The 18141-nt window shown below is 37.7% G+C and overlaps 2 protein-coding genes across 6 annotated transcripts in view; one reads left to right on the forward strand and one right to left on the reverse strand.

The window, feature by feature from the left end:
• The window catches only part of LOC110838590 (uncharacterized), a 31612-nt gene extending 26450 nt beyond the window's left edge, over positions 1-5162 (forward strand). For both annotated transcript variants that reach the window (XM_087351781.1, XM_087351782.1), the window contains exons 13-14: positions 63-267; positions 1768-5162. In XM_087351781.1, coding sequence (XP_087207907.1) covers positions 63-267; positions 1768-1918 — 356 coding nt within the window. In that variant the 3' untranslated portion in view covers positions 1919-5162. The remainder of the gene's footprint in view (positions 1-62; positions 268-1767) is intronic.
• The window catches only part of LOC110840186 (RCC1-like G exchanging factor-like protein), a 35116-nt gene that overhangs the window by 1917 nt on the left and 15058 nt on the right, over positions 1-18141 (reverse strand). For 2 of the 4 annotated variants that reach the window (XM_087351783.1, XM_087351784.1), the window contains 4 exons: positions 9598-9770; positions 8225-8383; positions 6770-7029; positions 4526-4552 (listed from right to left, as the gene is read on the reverse strand). In XM_087351783.1, the coding sequence (XP_087207909.1) occupies positions 4526-4552; positions 6770-7029; positions 8225-8383; positions 9598-9770 (619 nt within the window). Of the gene's footprint in view, positions 1-1710; positions 1852-4142; positions 4553-6769; positions 7030-8224; positions 8384-9597; positions 9771-18141 lie in introns of those variants that run through there. The other 2 variants (XM_087351785.1, XM_022085032.2) reach the window with 2 other exon arrangements.

The raw sequence follows: 18141 nt of genomic DNA on the forward strand, positions 1-18141 counted from the left end.
GGGGTTAGAATAAGTTCCTGTGACCTGTTACGGAATGTATGATTGTGTGTGTGTGTGTGCAGGAGGAGACGACGAGACATCAGACGAGCTCAGTGCCGAAAAGTATGACCCTGCAAAAGACACGTGGACCATGATCGCTGGCATGAACTTCTATGCAGATTACTGCAACGCAGAAGTGATCGACGACACGATCTTTGTCATCGGTGGAGGTTGCAAGGGGGAAGCCGACTTCTGTGTCAAATGTTACAATGACAAGGAAGATAAATGGTTTGTTTGTTTCTTTGTTTGATTGTTCAGGACTGTATAATCACAAACTGTTACTTTCGAAAAGCACTAGGAAGTGAATCATTTCGGGTCGAGGTATCCGCGATTTTGCGGATGCTACACCGTGTAGTGTCGTAGAAACTGACCGAGGTCATTACTGCTTACTCAGGGCCTTGAATACAACGAGCGAAAAATGGGTGAGAGGAAGGGGGTAGAATGAAAGCAGGCAGGGCGATGTTACGGTCAAGCTGTGTCGTTAAAGCAGAGGGCGAATGACTAGGCAATGCTAATCAGACGTAAAGTGTAACTGCATTAATAAGAAGCTCTTTGACTAAGTTTCTTTGATCAGTGGCACTCTCTTGGGCAGGAAGTTTCTGGAGTGCAGCACATCAGCATCGCCATAACCTTCGGCTTTCATGTAAATGTTAGGCCAGTTTCAGGTTTAACGACGCCTGCCGTCTCATGTTCCCATTCTTGATGGAAGTTTATTTTAAAATGACTGTCTCTTGGCGTGTTTGACCATGCAGTCTCCTGCCATCTGTCGATGGAGTTGGTAAGGAGCTCCAAAAACATCCCAGAAGACAGATTTCTTCATACTCGACTGTTCAAGAGCCAGAAATCCCAAAGAAATTCATTTGATTTTGGTTTGTCTGTTTTACGTCAAGCAGAACCTCTCCAGAACTATTTTTGGTGGGACAAAAACTTTCCTGAAAATGTATTGCTAAAAGAGGGAAATATTGTCATGGGCGCATGTCTCAAACAAGACACGCTTATCTCTCCAAAGAAAGTGTGTGATTAAATTTATTATTTAGACCGAAGGTAATGGCTTAATGTAGGGTAGCAAACGTAGCTATCGCAGAACAGTCATTTGACAGCGTTTTAAAATAGTCATAACTTCTCCCTCCACTTTGATGTATTACGTTATAAGAGGGCGTTGGCCGGGGTTCTACGTGCATGAGTGAAAGAAAGATCACGTGGGAACTGTTCTGAAATATGATGTGGCAATCGTGCATTGAATTCCGATTGGGTGAATTTTTGTTAAGTTTGTCTGGAAACAAATTATAAGCAACGACATTTCGGTGCAAACCTGGGCCCTTAGCTTCAAGCAGTTTTCCATTCTACCCAAAGACAGAGCCAGCCCATCAGACGGATATTTTTAGGTCAACACATTTTACGACTCACAGAGATAATTCTTTTATACTTATTCTACACCTAAAAGTATACATACATACATACATATATATATATATATATATATTAAAAAAATGGTTAATTTCTTTACATAAATGCACCGACATTCAAATTACATTTCTATTAAATTTATATTAAATAAATTATTTATGGTAGAAGAGGCATTCCTTCGTGAGTTACATCATCTCATGCAGAGCTACATATTTTCTGTAACTGTGTCAGTGAAATGTGATAAAAATTGTCTTGAGTGTAGATAATACTGATGGATGATGAAAGAGGGTTTGTTTTCACTTTTAATATTTAAAATTGCAGGTACCTGGCAGCAGACATGAATTTTTATAGATTCCGAATGTCGACTTGTGTCATCAAGAACCTGCCAAATGCAAGCGATTACGCCTACAAACAAAAAGACAAATTAATGGAGGAGAGACGTAAAAAAACGTTGAATTGGGAAAATCAGTAGTTTGCAGTTGATTACAACCATGACAAACACATTAATTTTAATTACTTTCCTTACTAAAATAATGTAGAAATCTGGGAATTGATGTTGGAGCTACAGAAAAAAATAAAGGAGAATATTGTTTGCAGCAAAGAAGGACAAATGATTTCTCCTCGTTATTTCCTGCTCAAGAAGTCCTATTGAAATTAATTATTTTACAGACGTTTAATTTTATCTAAAATATTACCATCCATCAACACACAGCAGTTTCTCTTTGCGTCTTGTGTTAAATAAATCCACTTGTGACGACATGTTTCGAGTTATGAAACCGTCTTCATGGTATTAGGGGAAGATTAAATGTTTTGCTTCATGAACTTCATTTACAAAAACGTCATTATGAAGGCAGCACACTGAGAATTTTATATTGATTTCTGATCTGTATCATCGATTACTTCAGTAAAGTACCTGTTCAAATATGCTTTTAAAGGTGGTGATTTGACAAACTATACAATCATCGAAGGAGACGAGCTTTACTACGACAAGATCACCAACTACCAAGACAGTCGCATGATCACTGCTCCAGAAGCAGAACATCGCATTCTTGAAAATGAAATGCACAGACGCAGTCATGCAATCATACGTCTGCCTGTGCATTTGCCGAACGAACAAACCGTCGAAGCAACATACGAAGTCATTCGAAAAGCAATTGACGGTTCAACAATGCTCCTTGAATATTTCGAATTGAACAAACGCGATCCAAACGCACGAAAGTATTATTATTTCGAAATTCCAAAGCACTATACGTGGAGAGCAGAAATGATGATGAAGAAAAAGGAACGTCCACTGTTGAATACGAACAAAAGACGAACTTCAAGAAACAGAAGTCATGGTTTCCACGAAGAGATGGTAAACACACAATCAGACGCCAAACAATGACGTCATCAAACAAATGACGCTTCACAACGACGAGATTACCAACTACCAAGACAGTCGCATAATCACTGCTCCAGAAGCAGCACATCGCCTCCGAACAGAACTATTTAAGAAATGAAGAAAAGTGAAGGAAGACGTTACCAACACCAACAAGGTAATCTGATACTAATAATAATACTCATTCAAGTCATAATACTCATTCGATATATTATGATTCCAAAAACTGACTTTATGATCGATTTTAAGACGAAGATTTGTAAGGGTTTAGTTGGACGTAGAAAGTTGACTGACCAAGAACAGTTGGCCTCTGAACAGCGACGTAAAGAACTACTACAAAGAAATTGGGCTATTCTTTGACAAGCCAAAAGTATAAAATCGACTTTTCAAAGAATTTCCTTCCCATGGAGTGAGTATTCAAAACTATAGAAATGCATTTTATCAAATAAGCACTATAATTTTATTGAAATTAATTCGATTATGCCCCATTGAAGAATCACCTTAAACATCTGAACAATTTATTTTGAGCAGGTACTTTACGGCATTACAGCAGCTGCATTACACTGAAATTCAGCTGTAGTGAAATATTTTTCCACAAAAGAATGAGGTACTTTGATACAGAATGAACAATATTTCCACTACTCAGAAAATAACGAAGAACATTTCATGTATATTAGAAAGTCTGTGTATTTAGTGTGTTTCTGGCCATTTATTCATGCACTGCAATGTATCTTCCATTATTTTTTGCAAGGGATATACTCTAATTAAGTTTTTAAATATTCTGAAGCCTGCCCTTTTTTTTCCCTGCTTAAGAAGTTTGTATTTCATAATCCCTTGCAAACCTACTTGTGAGGAATCCATTGTATCTAAAACATAATCTACTCACACCTATGCCTGAATGGCATGGTGCTTACTTAAGCAGAGGGAAAACTTTAACTTGCAGGTGCTCTTATACTGATATAGCATCATTGATTTATGTAATTAATTAATTCTTTCATGAAATTGGAATTGTGATGTCAACACGAATGTTTACACAACTGGATACTGGTGAAGAGTGCTTCATATTTTGGAGGTCCTGGTTTGTTTCTCAGTATGGCAGCCAGCTACACTGACTTGAGAGGTTTGGTAGGTAAATACTGGGACAGTATCTTAAAATACTCCATGATCAGTTCGTTTCAAAGAATGTTTCTCCAAAACATTTGTGTCCACCTACAAGTCCAAGGGACATTCCAGCCCAGAAGACCAACATCATTGTAGTTGAAAAAGCATCCTTAAATAACCAATGAATCAGTCATGAACTTTCAGAAAGACTTTGGGCTTGCAATACAGAACATGTTTTATTTGTCTATTTAAAGGAGATTTATCACAATATGAAGCAACCTACAACAAAATTTCTGCTCTATATTCAATATGTGCATCAGCAATCATAACTTTGTAACATCACATTTATCTATGCATCCATTTGCTGTACGATGGAAACAACTCTTGAAACTAAAGTAGGGATATTTAGCATTGCTATGATCACCATCAATAGCTACCCTAACAGGATTTTCTGTGTTCTGATAGAGATTAATAATTATTAATTATAATTGGATATTTTTGAAGTGTTCACTGTGATAACTGTTTACATAAAATTCATTCTAGTAAACTTTAGATAAATGGCAGACAAAGTGCTACAGAGTGATCCACACCACAACTTACTTTCTTCACCATAGCTCCAACTGCAACCTGAAAACAATACAGAACTTATTTTCAGTTTTTAAATTATTTCAAAACAGAGTTTCATATAAGCATTAACATACACATTTTAAGAGAGCACAGCAGATAAACCCTTTTCAATTAGAGTGTTAAAAAATTAAAATACAGCTAATGGACAGGTTCAAAACTTAATATTGTATAAGAGAGAGAGAAGGCCTACTACCCTCACCAGTCTGTCTGTCTGCATGTAACAACTTGAGAAGTGTTGGATTGGAAATGTTACAAAAATTTGTTCACATCCTAATTTTGGCAGAAATAAGACAGCAACAACAGGCACTACATAAAGACCTATATGTGCTTTTGCACGTGAATATTAATGGATGTGCAATTCCCAGCCATGCAATGTAGGGGAACCTTTGCAATGTCATCACTGCATCATCCAACCTGCCGACACACATGTAATTGACCCAGCCAACTGTGATGTCACTGACACCAATTTCAAACATCAACAGTCAAATTCTGCCAAACATATCAAAATCAAGTACCCATATACAGTGAAACCTCGATGCATCGTTTTCGGCGGGGGTGGGAAATAAAAACGATGAATGCGGGAAAACGATAGATGCGGGAAAGCATTAAATTTTTTTAAAAAAACAATGTTTCTCTTTCAAAGTTACTTCTTTTTACCAAAAAAGTCTTTAATGGACAACTGGTTTGTCGAAACTTTACGTTTTAGACCAAACAGAGCACTTTCCACGTTCAAAATGTTTTCCTCGTCACGTTCACTAATATTAAGCGCATAAAAGAACGACTTCACTTTCGCCAATGCAGTGTGTGCTTAGGCAAAACTCGGCAAAGCTTCGGGCTCGCATTCGTCGTCTTCGTCTTCCTCACCACTCCAACCCCCTTTGCGGACAATAACAGGAAGAATGGAAATACTATTACTGCCGAACTCAACGAAACATAGCTGTAGAAGACCCTGAACCGCTGGAAACAAGATGAACCAGAAGAATGAAAAGTGCCGCCAGCCTTTCCTTTGTACTTGTAATAAAAGCATTTGTGAAGAAATTCACACTGCACATGCCATCTGGCATCGCTGGAACGAAATATGAGTGCACCCTAATTAAAATCGTAAAATTTCTGACAATGAGCACCGCCATTCACTCCAACTATCACCCCTGCACCGCTGACCCTCATTCCAAAAGAATGTGCTGGTTGGGCGACATAACAGGTTACCACTACTGTGTATTCCAAAAACATTGTGCGTCTTTCGGTATTAATTTATCTCAAAACCCAGCATTTTAAATTCTCAGAAACGATCATTGCGGGAAAATTGTGGGCCGGGACTAAGATTTTTGAACGATCGATGCGATAAAACGATAGTTCGAGGAACGATAGAAGCGGGAAAATGTAACATTATTTTATATGGGATGTATTCGGGACCGAACAAAACGGACGATGCATCCGGGAAAACGATAGTTCCGGGAACGATGGATAGAGGTTTCACTGTATTTTATAACTTATAACATGTTCATTTATCACCAAAACAAATAGTGAGAAGAATTCACTGACAGGCCTGTGTGTTGGATGATTGGTCGTACAACATGCCAGAAAGAAAATTTCGGCATTTCTGGAACTTACCCATAGTAACATTGTGGGCACTCTGCTAAGTGAGTGTGAGTGCATGTGTGCATGCTTGCACCTCTTAAGAGATAGACCAATTTTCCCCACAGTAAGCACGAGGGTGACTTCTCTCATAATTAAGCATGACAGAGAACAAACTATGCTTTATACTAGAAGTCATTGAGATACACTAACCACTGGCCTAGCTGATGATGTAGATTTGTGGTAAAAACACAAATACCATAAACAAGAACAGAGAAACTCTACTACATGTTAGTAAGGTGGTTGTTGCTAAAATAAATACAGAAAAAAAAGTATTGTTCATATCTGATTATCAGAACACAAAAGAAAGTTGTATAAATACAAAATTTTAGTCTGAAAATCTGAAGGGAAGAGATCGCTTTAGACATAGTATCCTCCCACCCATGTGTACATAGGTGGGAGGATATTATGAATATCAGCATATCTTAAAATAGGATGCAGCAGTGGGCTTTTATGAAGACGGTAAAGAATCTTCTTGTTACATTAAGCCTGAGTGACTATCAGCTTCTAAACGACTATGCTCCATGAGTTAATTTTCTAAAAGTCTTGGTTGGAAATTAAATACAATTAAATCACCTTTACCTTCAAAGGGAAGAATTGGTCTTTTACATTTCCAAGTCCCAAACACCCTCTTCTGTTGTGACCCCACATGTAGAGGTCACCATTATTGCTGACAGCAGCAAAATGGCCAATGCCTGCACTCACAGCAATAATCTGCAAGTCAGGTTGGAATTCATTCCGACCAAACAGCGTAGTTGGTATCTGTGTAGGTTCTTTGGCATGATTAACTATGGGGCCTTTTCCCAGGATCCCATATCCCCATACAAACACATCTCCATTATCTGACAGGAACAGAAAGAACACTGATCAATGTGTAGCTCATTTTAACTTGAGTTGTGTTATTCATCTGGCTTAACCACTATAAGGTAGGTTGTTGAATTCACTACCTTGCATGAGAGCATAGGTAATACTAATAAGAGTTGAAAGTGTTTTTGTGATACCCTACTGGCCTTAATAATAATTTCTTGCAGATACAGGGTGGTGCAAGAAATGGTACCCGACTGAAAGTTTAAATAAAGGATTTAATATTCATATAATGGTACATATATATCAATGAACACAAAGAATAATTCATGGAGATTTATCCTTTATGGATTGCATGCTCAATATGACCACAATTCTGTCGTGCAACTTCCAAAACACTCTATGACTGCAAAGCCTACAACAATTATCACACTGCACAAAGCCAGAATTTATTTACTCATACTTCATAAAATATTCACCATATCAAAAATCATTACAAATAACAGTTTTAATGAAGTGTTTAACCTATGTCATGTACTGATTTTTGGATGATGAGCCATTTCTGAGATTGCTGTAATTATCTCTCTCCCCACTACTCCTAACTTGCATTAATTATAAGAGAGGTAGCATGCTGAACCAAGACAATGAGGAATAAAAATGGATACAAAATCACCTGAAGATGGTACTCAACACTGCTACATTAAGCACTGTGTAATAGTTGTAATCAAAGTTTAAAGTAATTAACACCACTGCAAAGTACATGACTGCCTGGTAACCCATCTACACAGACAAAACCTACCCATCGTTACATTGTGTCCTCTGTAAGATATTAATTAATCATCTCTTAATAATACATATGTAGCAGTAGAAAGCATTAGTTCAGGTAGCATTTATTTGCAACAAGAATCAGGTACGGATGACGCAACTACAGCTCGCCGCAAACCAGCTACGGCCACCGGACCACCAGATAAATAGCAAAGTGCAGAGTCTATTCCTATGAATAACAACATCTGGTGCAGTGTCGCTTAAAATACTTTTCGTCAAATGTCCTATTCATTATTTATTTTCTAAATCAAGTTTGAGCCATTTAATTAAATGAATTTATTTCCCTGATGCCACTGATGATGACCTCTTGAGGTTGAACTGCATATAGCAATAGTGTCTTTTTTATAGTGTTAATAGTTGTTTGTTTGCTTATTTATAATCAGATTTGAGTTTATAAATCAAACCTACCATTCACTGCAATGCAGAAAGATCCTCCTGCTGCTACATCAATAATTTTGCCAAGACCCTGGCATTTTTTCAAGTATCTGGCTGTATTTATCTGCTGTATTTCCTCATGAAGTAGCTGGCTGTATTCTGAGTTGCCCCAACCAAACACTTCACCCTTATCTGAAATTGTTATATGTTATGATTATGCATCATTATTTAAGACTTCAGCAAATGTAATGTATTAAAATGAATTGTGCTAAAATTAAAATGGTGAAAATAGGCACAAAATTTTGCAAATCAGAATCCATGTTAAACTGTAGGTCTCCTCTACCAACCATATTCTCATGATCACTCTACCACTGCAACTAAGAGAATTTACCCTATGGGTGCCTCTACATGAGACAAGACTTCTATGCCCCAGCCTAGGTGGCCAGAAACCAAGGTCATCACAAACAATAAATTGGGACTTGAGACACAAAGAAACATTTACCCATAATACCTGTATTTGATTATGAGCCGGGATAGCTCAGTCAGTATAGTGACTAGCTACGGGCTGGACGACCGGGGTTCAATCCCCGACGGGGGCAGAGGATTTTTCCTCTAGCCTCTGCGTCCAGACCGGCTCTGGGGCCCACCCAGCCTCCTCTACAATGGGTACCGGGGTCCTTTCCCGGGGGTAAAGCCGGCCGGGGCGTGATGCTGACCACTCACCCCCATCTAGTGCCGAGGTCAAGGAAGAGAGGAGCTATACCTCCTCTCACCCCAAACGCCTACATGGCGTATAGTGGGACAAACTTTACTTTACTTTTACCTGTATTTGATTATAATACATTCCATCAGTTTTTACTTCTAACAAGGCTGAAACACCATTTAGTACATTCTAAACACACTCTTTGCAATATTCTCATTAGTATTAATGTTTCTTTCCTACAAAGCTAATTATACTATACATATGCACATGCAGTCAGAAAATATTTTTCATTGTATTTCACTTAATATTTGACATGTGGAAAAATGTTTCAAATCATAGCTGTAGATGTTAATGAGATCTTTATTTTATATCACGTATCAATTTTTTGTATAACCTCTTTTTGAGAAAAATCATAAAAGATTTACTGCAGATTCATACAAAGTGGAAGTTGTATTTAACAAATATAGTCCAAAATTAAATTCACTCTGCTTTTAGTGCAGACCCTCCCCTCCTCCTATACCAAATGCCATTAAGATCAATTCAGAAATATGGAAGATGCATACACACTAAGCATTGTAACTCAGTTGCTACCTTACAGCACCTGATGTTTCACACAGCTTCTTCTATTCATGTGCACACAGCTTACATTCACCTGAAGTATCTATAAATGCTTTTGTGAAAATTACAATAAAGGAATACTCACCATTGATAGCAAGAACACAGTCGGCAGTGCTAGAAACCTTGACAATGTTCTCTCCCTCAATATCACCCAACACTCTGCATGGCTGCCACTCAGAAATGAAGTGACCCAGACCAGTCTGTCCATCAGCTCCACACCCACATGCATACACCTCTCCATTCTCGTTGACAAACAAACTGAACCAACAAAAGATAGAGAATATTTTTTTAGGTGATCATGCTTGTGCTTCTCAAACATCTCCCAAGTGAAGCAGCCAGTTTTCACAATACCTGATACAAAACCTAATTTAGCCTATTTTATTTTATGAGAAATGATGTGTTACCCCAGTAACATGTAAACCAAATGATACATTTTCAATAACCCTTAAAGTCTTGGCCAATTAAAAACCCCACTCTGCCTGTATGATAACCATTGGGCATTTAAATGTCTCTTGAACTTTTAAAAGTGTATGATTTCTGAAAAATAATTGTACTACCATCACTTTTTAAACTTCTGTGAGTAAACAAGAAGTGCGTGGAAGAGGATACATCATCCCACATATTCCCAAAAGTCCAAGCTTTTATTTAAATATGTTATGTATAAAACCAGTTAAACTTTAATTTTTTCCAGCAGGTTTTGGATGTCATCATCATCATCCATTGCTGTTTCCAGCCTGGGGCTGGGTCCACTTGGTAAAATCCCTCCATCTCTTCCTGTCCCTCCTGAGTCAACACAAGGAATAAAAATCAGCTTCATAGACCAATTTCCAACCTCTCATGTTTTCAGAAGAGTGCATATTATGCAGGGATCAAAATTTTCAACAGTCTACCATCAAATCTCTCAAGTCTTGTAAATAAAAAGTCACAATTTAAACCAGCATTAAAAAGATACTTAATTACACACTCCTTTTACTCTGTTGATGAATTTCTTATGTTTACAAGTAAGTCATAATTTATCTATTGTATATAATGGGTGGATTTATTTGTAACTTATCTCTACTTTATGTGAACCCTTTGTTTGTATTTTTGTGAAATTTATATAATAATATGACTTGTATTTGTATAACATCTATTGTATTATTAAGACTTATTCTACATCCTATTGTCATCTGACTAACTTACGGATCCATGGAATGTAATAAAGATGTATGTATGTATGTATGTATGTTTTATTGGTATTATTTGTGATAAAAATACTTCTGGTTTTTGAAAACAATGGCAATTATTGCAGAGTGGAAAGACAATAAAAGAAAGGTTTCACATGCTAAAAGCCAAGAGTAAAAGAATATAAAGGGCAAGGTTGTACATGAGAAGGTTAATATTGAAAATGAAGTGTTGCTTGTCAGAGTGGTACAAAAATACTAGAGCATGGATGGCTATATAAGCCAGACAGCTTACTTATTTGGACTAATTCAGGTTAGATAAAGACACATCTAGGCATACAATGAACCTACAGTACTATTTCAGGCATCCTACTGGTGGATCCGAAATAAGAATGTGCAAGACTGTATTCTGTAATATTTTTTGTACTTCTGCTAAATGTGTGAGACACAAGGTTAATGTAATCTGAAGACTTACAGACTTCTGGCTCTAATTATTCTGATGGGAATAATTCATAAACCCAGCACTGAAATGTACTGGTCAACATATTAAATACCACATCATTTTTCAGAAAACGTTTGACAAAATAAACAAGGTCCATCCAGTATACAATCACCTGATTACAAAATTTAGGGAAATGTTTCATCCTGGCAGCAGAGTAATTGTGGGTGAGTCTTATTCTTTCAAAAGGCTGGCTGGATTGAAAGCAATTCATCAGGACATAACAGGCCAGATTTGGCAACTACAATAGCAGTGTATATACAGGACAGGTAATGCACAATACTGGAAACACTGAACTAGGGCTTTCTGGATTCACACTGGTACATTTTATTATCAGATGAGAACAGAACTGTGTATCTGGACAGTTTGTACAGGTCCCCCAGACTGTACACTAAACTCCACAAGAAGAGCACAAATGTGTGTGGTACTGCCTGAGAAAATCACATAGTTCAACCAAAGGATATAGATAAAAAGGCCCAAAAAAGAGGAGAAATGGAAGTGTGGCAACTACCATCATTAACCTATGTCATATGGAATGACAAATGCCATGCCAAGGTGGACACAACTGACAGAGGGAAACAAGACACAAAGATAAAGCTGCAGATATTCAAAATGAACATTATTCATGAATACAAACAGTGCATGGTGGTGTTGATTCAGGTGACCAGGTTACACAAACACATCAATCTATGTGCAAAACCATGAAATAGTACAAAAACCTGTCCTTGCACATGCTAGACATTACCATATGTAGGACTTGCTAGGGTCCAGCCATGAGCACTGGAAAGGCAGGTATATACAACCATATCAGCCAGCCACATCAGAACCCTGATGATGGGGACAGAGGGTTCCTGAAACGTTGGATTTGTCTTTTAACCATCTGACATGGCTGATTGCCCGAGACGATTTTATTGAGTTACGTCGCCACGAAAGCTTCAAATCACATATGTAAAAGCCTTGTAATCTGGATAACCATGAATCCAGGTAAAAAAAGTACCCACCTGGACTTCAGACTTAAAATTAAGCACAGTTTAATCGAGAAGCATCATGGGCCATGTCCTTTATAATTTGGTGGTAAGAAAAAAACATCACCATCAACCGTCTGTTTGAAAGACTTTTGCGACCCACATCTGGCCAGCCCAGAAAAAAAGTATTCCTTCCATCAATGTATTGTGTGCAAGACCAATGGCATCTGAAAGGTAGTATATCAAATGTGTGCACCATGCAGAGATGTTCCAATGTGTTATGAGCCCTATTTCCAGATTAATTGCACACACCACAACTTCTAGAGGTTCAACAATATACAGTGAAACCTCTATCCATCGTTCCCGGAACTATCGTTTTCCCGGATGCATCGTCCGTTTTGTTCGGTCCCGAATACATCCCATATAAAATAATGTTACATTTTCCCGCTTCTATCGTTCCTCGAACTATCGTTTTATCGCATCGATCGTTCAAAAATCTTAGTCCCGGCCCACAATTTTCCCGCAATGATCGTTTCTGAGAATTTAAAATGTTGGGTTTAGAGATAAATTAATACCGAAAGACGCATAATGTTTTTGGAATACACAGTAGCGGTAACCTGTTATGTCGCCCAACCAGCACATTCTTTTGGAATGAGGGTCAGCAGTGCAGGGGTGATAGTTGGAGTGAATGGCGGTGCTCATTGTCAGAAATTTTACGATTTTAATTAGGGTGCACTCATATTTCGTTCCAGCGATGCCAGATGGCATGTGCAGTGTGAATTTCTTCACAAATGCTTTTATTACAAGTACAAAGGAAAGGCTGGCGGCACTTTTCATTCTTCTGGTTTATCTCGGTTCCAGCGGTTCAGGGTCTTCTACAGCTACGTTTCGTTGAGTTCGGCAGTAATAGTATTTCCATTCTTCCTGTTATTGTCCGCGAAGAGGGTGGGAGTGGTGAGGTAGAGGAAGACGACGAATGCGAGCCCGAAGCTTTGCCGAGTTTTGCCGAAGCACACCCTGCATTGGCAAAAGTGAAGTCGTTCTTTTATGCGCTTAATATTAGTGAACGTGACGAGGAAAACATTTTGAACGTGGAAAGTGCTCTGTTTGGTCTAAAACGTAAAGTTTCGACAAACCAGTTGTCCATTAAAGACGTTTTTGGTAAAAAGAAGTAACTTTGAAAGAGAAACATTGTTTTTTTTTAAATTTTTAATGCTTTCCCGCATCCATCGTTTTTATTTCCCACCCCCGCCGAAAACGATGCATCGAGGTTTCACTGTAGTCTAACATGTTACTAACAACTTCATAACAACAAAATTGCATTTAACCATTGGTAAATAAAATTATGTCGAGTACTGATCACAGAAATTCTCCACTCATAACCTACAGTGAAGACTTTCACATGGTGGAAATTCTCCATCCATAACCATGAAAGGGTTAAATTTCATAAAAACACCATGTCACTCCAACTTTGAACTTCTTAATTTCCTACCATCATACGTACTAACATTGTGGCCATTCAAATTTGTGAGGTGGGAACAATATTAATACCTTTAAAAAATATGAAACTTTTGTAAAAGCTATTTAATGCAGAATGTAAGTCAAAACTGTAGTGTGAAATCTAATTTATGTTTGGTCTGATAGTGATAAGGATTTTTCCTCTAGCCTCTGCATCCAGACCAACTCTGGGGCCCACCCAGCCTCCCATCCAATGGGTACCAGGGTCCTTCCCCAGGGGTAAAGCATGGCCAGGGCATGATGCTGACCATTCACCCTCATCTAGTGCTGAGGTCAAGAATGAGTAGGAAGCATACCTTCTCTCCCCCCAAGTTACCTATAGTACGCAACTGTAATCTTGAGACTTGCAAGGAATGCAGGAAGTCTGAAGCGTTAAAGGCTGACGCTATCTTTCCTCCTTCCTCCTTCACCCCACTTCCTCACCCCGCAAGTCTCAAGATTAGTCTTACACTGTAAATGGTGCATAATGGAATTGTTTCAATTTTTAATAATTACAAATGACTAATGGAGACCATGTAAGGAGACAGAGCATAAATGTACATACAAATCTACTTTGAGAAAAGTAGTGTGTTAACAATTGTAAAAATGGTGAAAGTGCAACACTTTTCAAATTCCTTCAACTAAATTTGATAATACTATTAAATATTATATACATTATATAAATGTATCACTAAATTGTAAGATCATTAATTTATAGTTCCTTCCAGCCCAACCATATATAGTGAAGCATGTCAAGGAGAGAAGTCATCATATGTCCATATGCTTAAGTCCTTACATTTGGTTTGGACAAGCAGCAATGCAAACCCTTTCTGCACAATACTAGGTCATTAATAGCACAGCTTTCAAACACATGAATTGTACAAAATGCACTGAATAATTTTTGAATATATAAACAGCTATCAGTGCACTAAATATAAAACAGAAATTTACTACTATTAATTTGGAGTGTTTACACATTGTTTCTCTTGACTAACATAGTCATGTATACAATTTCTTCACTGTTGCATACACATTTTTGGGAAGGAAATGAATTTCAATCAGACGTTCTAACCATAATTTTATCTGACACTGTCACAACATAAAATGAAACAAACCAATTTCAGTAATGATATCTGAAGTTATACCTTCCAGTAAAACTAAATGTGAACAATGCATTTTGATAAATACAGCATGCATAGCAAACTGAAAGTTTCAAACCAGAGATCATTCTCTTTTCCAATTACATTAATATGATGGTGGATCAAGGATTACCCAGACTTTTTTTATTTACATAAAACACATACACCAAACTATTAATCCATCACACTGTCCCTCTATACTGACATGTTTTTGCTATCACTGTGGCAAGGCAGCATAGAAGGAAGTACGCTGACTGTGTAATGAATTCAAGACACTGCACTTTAGTTTATAACCTGTCTTCAATTTCTGCTCTCCCAGATGCTCCTTCAATAGCCCAAACTACTGATAACAGGGTACAAATCTTTACTGTGAAGAGGGTAGTTCAAGACATCCCAGTCCAAGATTGCCAACGGTACCTTCGTCAAATTCGCCATACGTACATACGTAAATGATATTTGGAGGAACATTGAATCGACTATTAGACTTTTTGCAGATGACTGTATAATATATAGAAAAATTATAAATAGTAAAGATATAGAAAAGATGCAGATGGATCTAAACAGTCTGGGGGAGTGGCGGTTGAAAATGCTATGAAAATTAAACTAAGTAAAAGTAAAGCAGTTAGTTTCACGAGAAGTCGGGTGAAGGAACCACTAAACTATTCGTTACGAGACCAAGTAATTCCGGAAGTGAGCAGTTGTAAATACTTGGGAATACTCTTAAGCAGCGATTTAAGCTGGGCTGATCAAGTAAATTATACGGTGAAGAAAGCCTGGAAGGCACTTCATTTTACAATGCGTGTTCTCAAAAAGGTGAATAGTAACACTAAAAGTCTAGCCTACACTTCACTAGTGCGTCCGATTCTGGAATATGGGGCGGCGTGCTGGGATCCTTACAGGGAGGGACAGATAAATGCGTTAGAACGGGTGCAAAAGAAAGCATGTAAATTTGGATATCATAGGAGCGATTCGAACTGGGAAACCATGGCACAGCGTAGAAAGATAGCACGTATATGTGCTCTCTTCAAAGCGTACACGCGAGAACGGGCATGGAAGGCTATAGGTGACAGATTGCAAAGGCCATATTATCAGAGCAGTGTCGATCATATTCGGAAAATTAGGAGCCGAAAGCAAAGAACAGATATCGGGAAATATTCCTTTGTAAATAGGACCATCCAACTCTGGAACCAGCTACCTGCTGATGTTTTAGTTACTCTCTCCTGTAAACCAAGTACTTTTAGGAAGAAGGTTAGAAAAGTGATAAATGAGGTGAAGTGAAGGGAATAATGGGTGGGTGCAGTGAAGGGGGGTAAAGTGGGATGAGGATGGGAAGGCTTCAGAAGTGTAGTGAAGTGTAGAGAAGGTCCTGATGAAATGTGAGTGCATCAGTTCATGACGTATGTAATTTATTACTGTTACTGTCTTATGTCTAGTTGGTATTAATTTTTAAGTTATGTACTTTAGGTTATATGGTTTTCTAATCTTATGAGTTGTTTTATTTTGAGTGTGGTGTGTTGTTTTGTTGTGTCTCATTGTTTTGTTGTGTCTTATTGTTTTTGTTGTGTCTTATGATTTTTTGTGTCTTATTGTTTTGTTCTGGCTCATTGTTTCATTGTGTCTCATTGTTTTCTTGTGTCTTATGTTTTTTTGTGTCTTATTGTTTTGTTCTGGCTCATTGTTTTGTTTTATCTCATTGTTCTGTTGTGTCTTATTGTTTTTGTTGTGTCTTATGTTTTATTTGTGTCTTATTGTAGGACCACTGCCACCGGGTAAAAACCCATTTGCAGTCAAAATAAATAATAATAATAAATATCTGGATGTGTGTTGTCATGCAGTACGATAACTCCCCCTAACAGTTCCCCATGCCTTTTCCTGCAAGTGGCTGTGTACACATCAATGAGAAAAATACTGAGCATTAATTATTGTATGAGGTGGCAGAAAATCAATATGAATTACCCCTTCTAAATCCCAAAAGACATTTGTCATTACCATGCCAGCTGAAGGCTGTCTTCAATTTTTTTGGTGGTGGATATCCTTTGTGGCACCATCCCAAACTGGACTTCTTTGATTCTGGAGTAAAGCAGTGTACCCATGTCTCATCACAAGTCGCTATTCAGGATTTGAGGTTTTTACAGCGGTGAGTGAAGATGGCTGTTGTCTGGGTTGTTGCACCATGTAGTCTGGTAGAAGGGGGATGATGGAGGCTGCAAGGACCTCTGAAATGTCAGTAAACTTCTACCAGACTACATGGCACAACAACCCATAAGACAGCCATCTTAAGTCACTATTTGCTTCAGAAATGCATTTCCCTCCAGTTCAATCTGATTCAGATGGTCAGCAGACACACAAACACATTGTGCCTTCTGGTTGGCCATCAGCATCTTTGGAAACCATCGTGCATACACTATAAATGTCTCTATTCTCCCAACACTTATGCATACTTTTTTTCAGAATTACCTCCTTAATGCAACAAATGTTCACATTTGTGACAGCTGTCAGCTGCACATGACCATGCAGTAAGCTACATGTTCATGACCTTAGAAAATATGATGCACACTTACACAGGATAAGGTCTCTTCCCCATACTGTGCATTTAACCTGCAAAGAATTTCAGTTGGTTTCACTTTCTTATTCACCAGAAATTTGATGATACAGCACTGTTCTACACCAGGAGTTACAGAATCCGACACCATTTTGTACTGCTTTTAATGTGAAGGGTATGAGAGTGATAGCAGTGTCGCCACAATCTGTCACGAAGGGTATTTCGTCATTCTGGTGCAGACTTAGTTTTGTAAAAGCAAAAATTCCACATCAACCTTGAAACACCTTCAAAGCCCAGTTTCAATAAACAAATTTCCATTAGTTACATGATGTGAAACATGAGTGTAACACATTCATAATATTCAGAATATTGACTCTGTTAAAATAATTCCAAATCAAATAATGTCCACTCATGAAAATGAACTCTTCATTAAATGGATTCCATAATAAATTGTACTACAATAAAATGTTGAATGGGAAACGAAAAATACATTTTTCAGTTGAATATTGCATTAATTTCATTCTTAGAAGGATTAGAGGTTCTTCTTCGGTATTTAATTTCACACAAAATATATTTTAGGCCTTGTTTATCAATTACAAATGATACTTGTGAAAACTATTTCCCACATGGCAGAAAGGGTGCCATCCCCAGCCACATTTCATTGCACAGTTCATGCATACAGTTTACAAAAATCAACATTATCAGAACATCAGTTCTTGTATCATGATTTATGAAAACTGTCCATGGCAGTAAATTTCAATGTCTACATGATGTACTTGTAGGCCCTACACAAGGTTAACAGGTAACAAAATACAGGTTCTTTC

This window comes from Zootermopsis nevadensis, unplaced genomic scaffold (genome assembly GCF_977971745.1).
Source record: "Zootermopsis nevadensis isolate Lab colony 2312 unplaced genomic scaffold, Znev_1.0 Znev_ptg000020l, whole genome shotgun sequence".
Taxonomy (NCBI): domain Eukaryota; kingdom Metazoa; phylum Arthropoda; class Insecta; order Blattodea; family Termopsidae; genus Zootermopsis; species Zootermopsis nevadensis.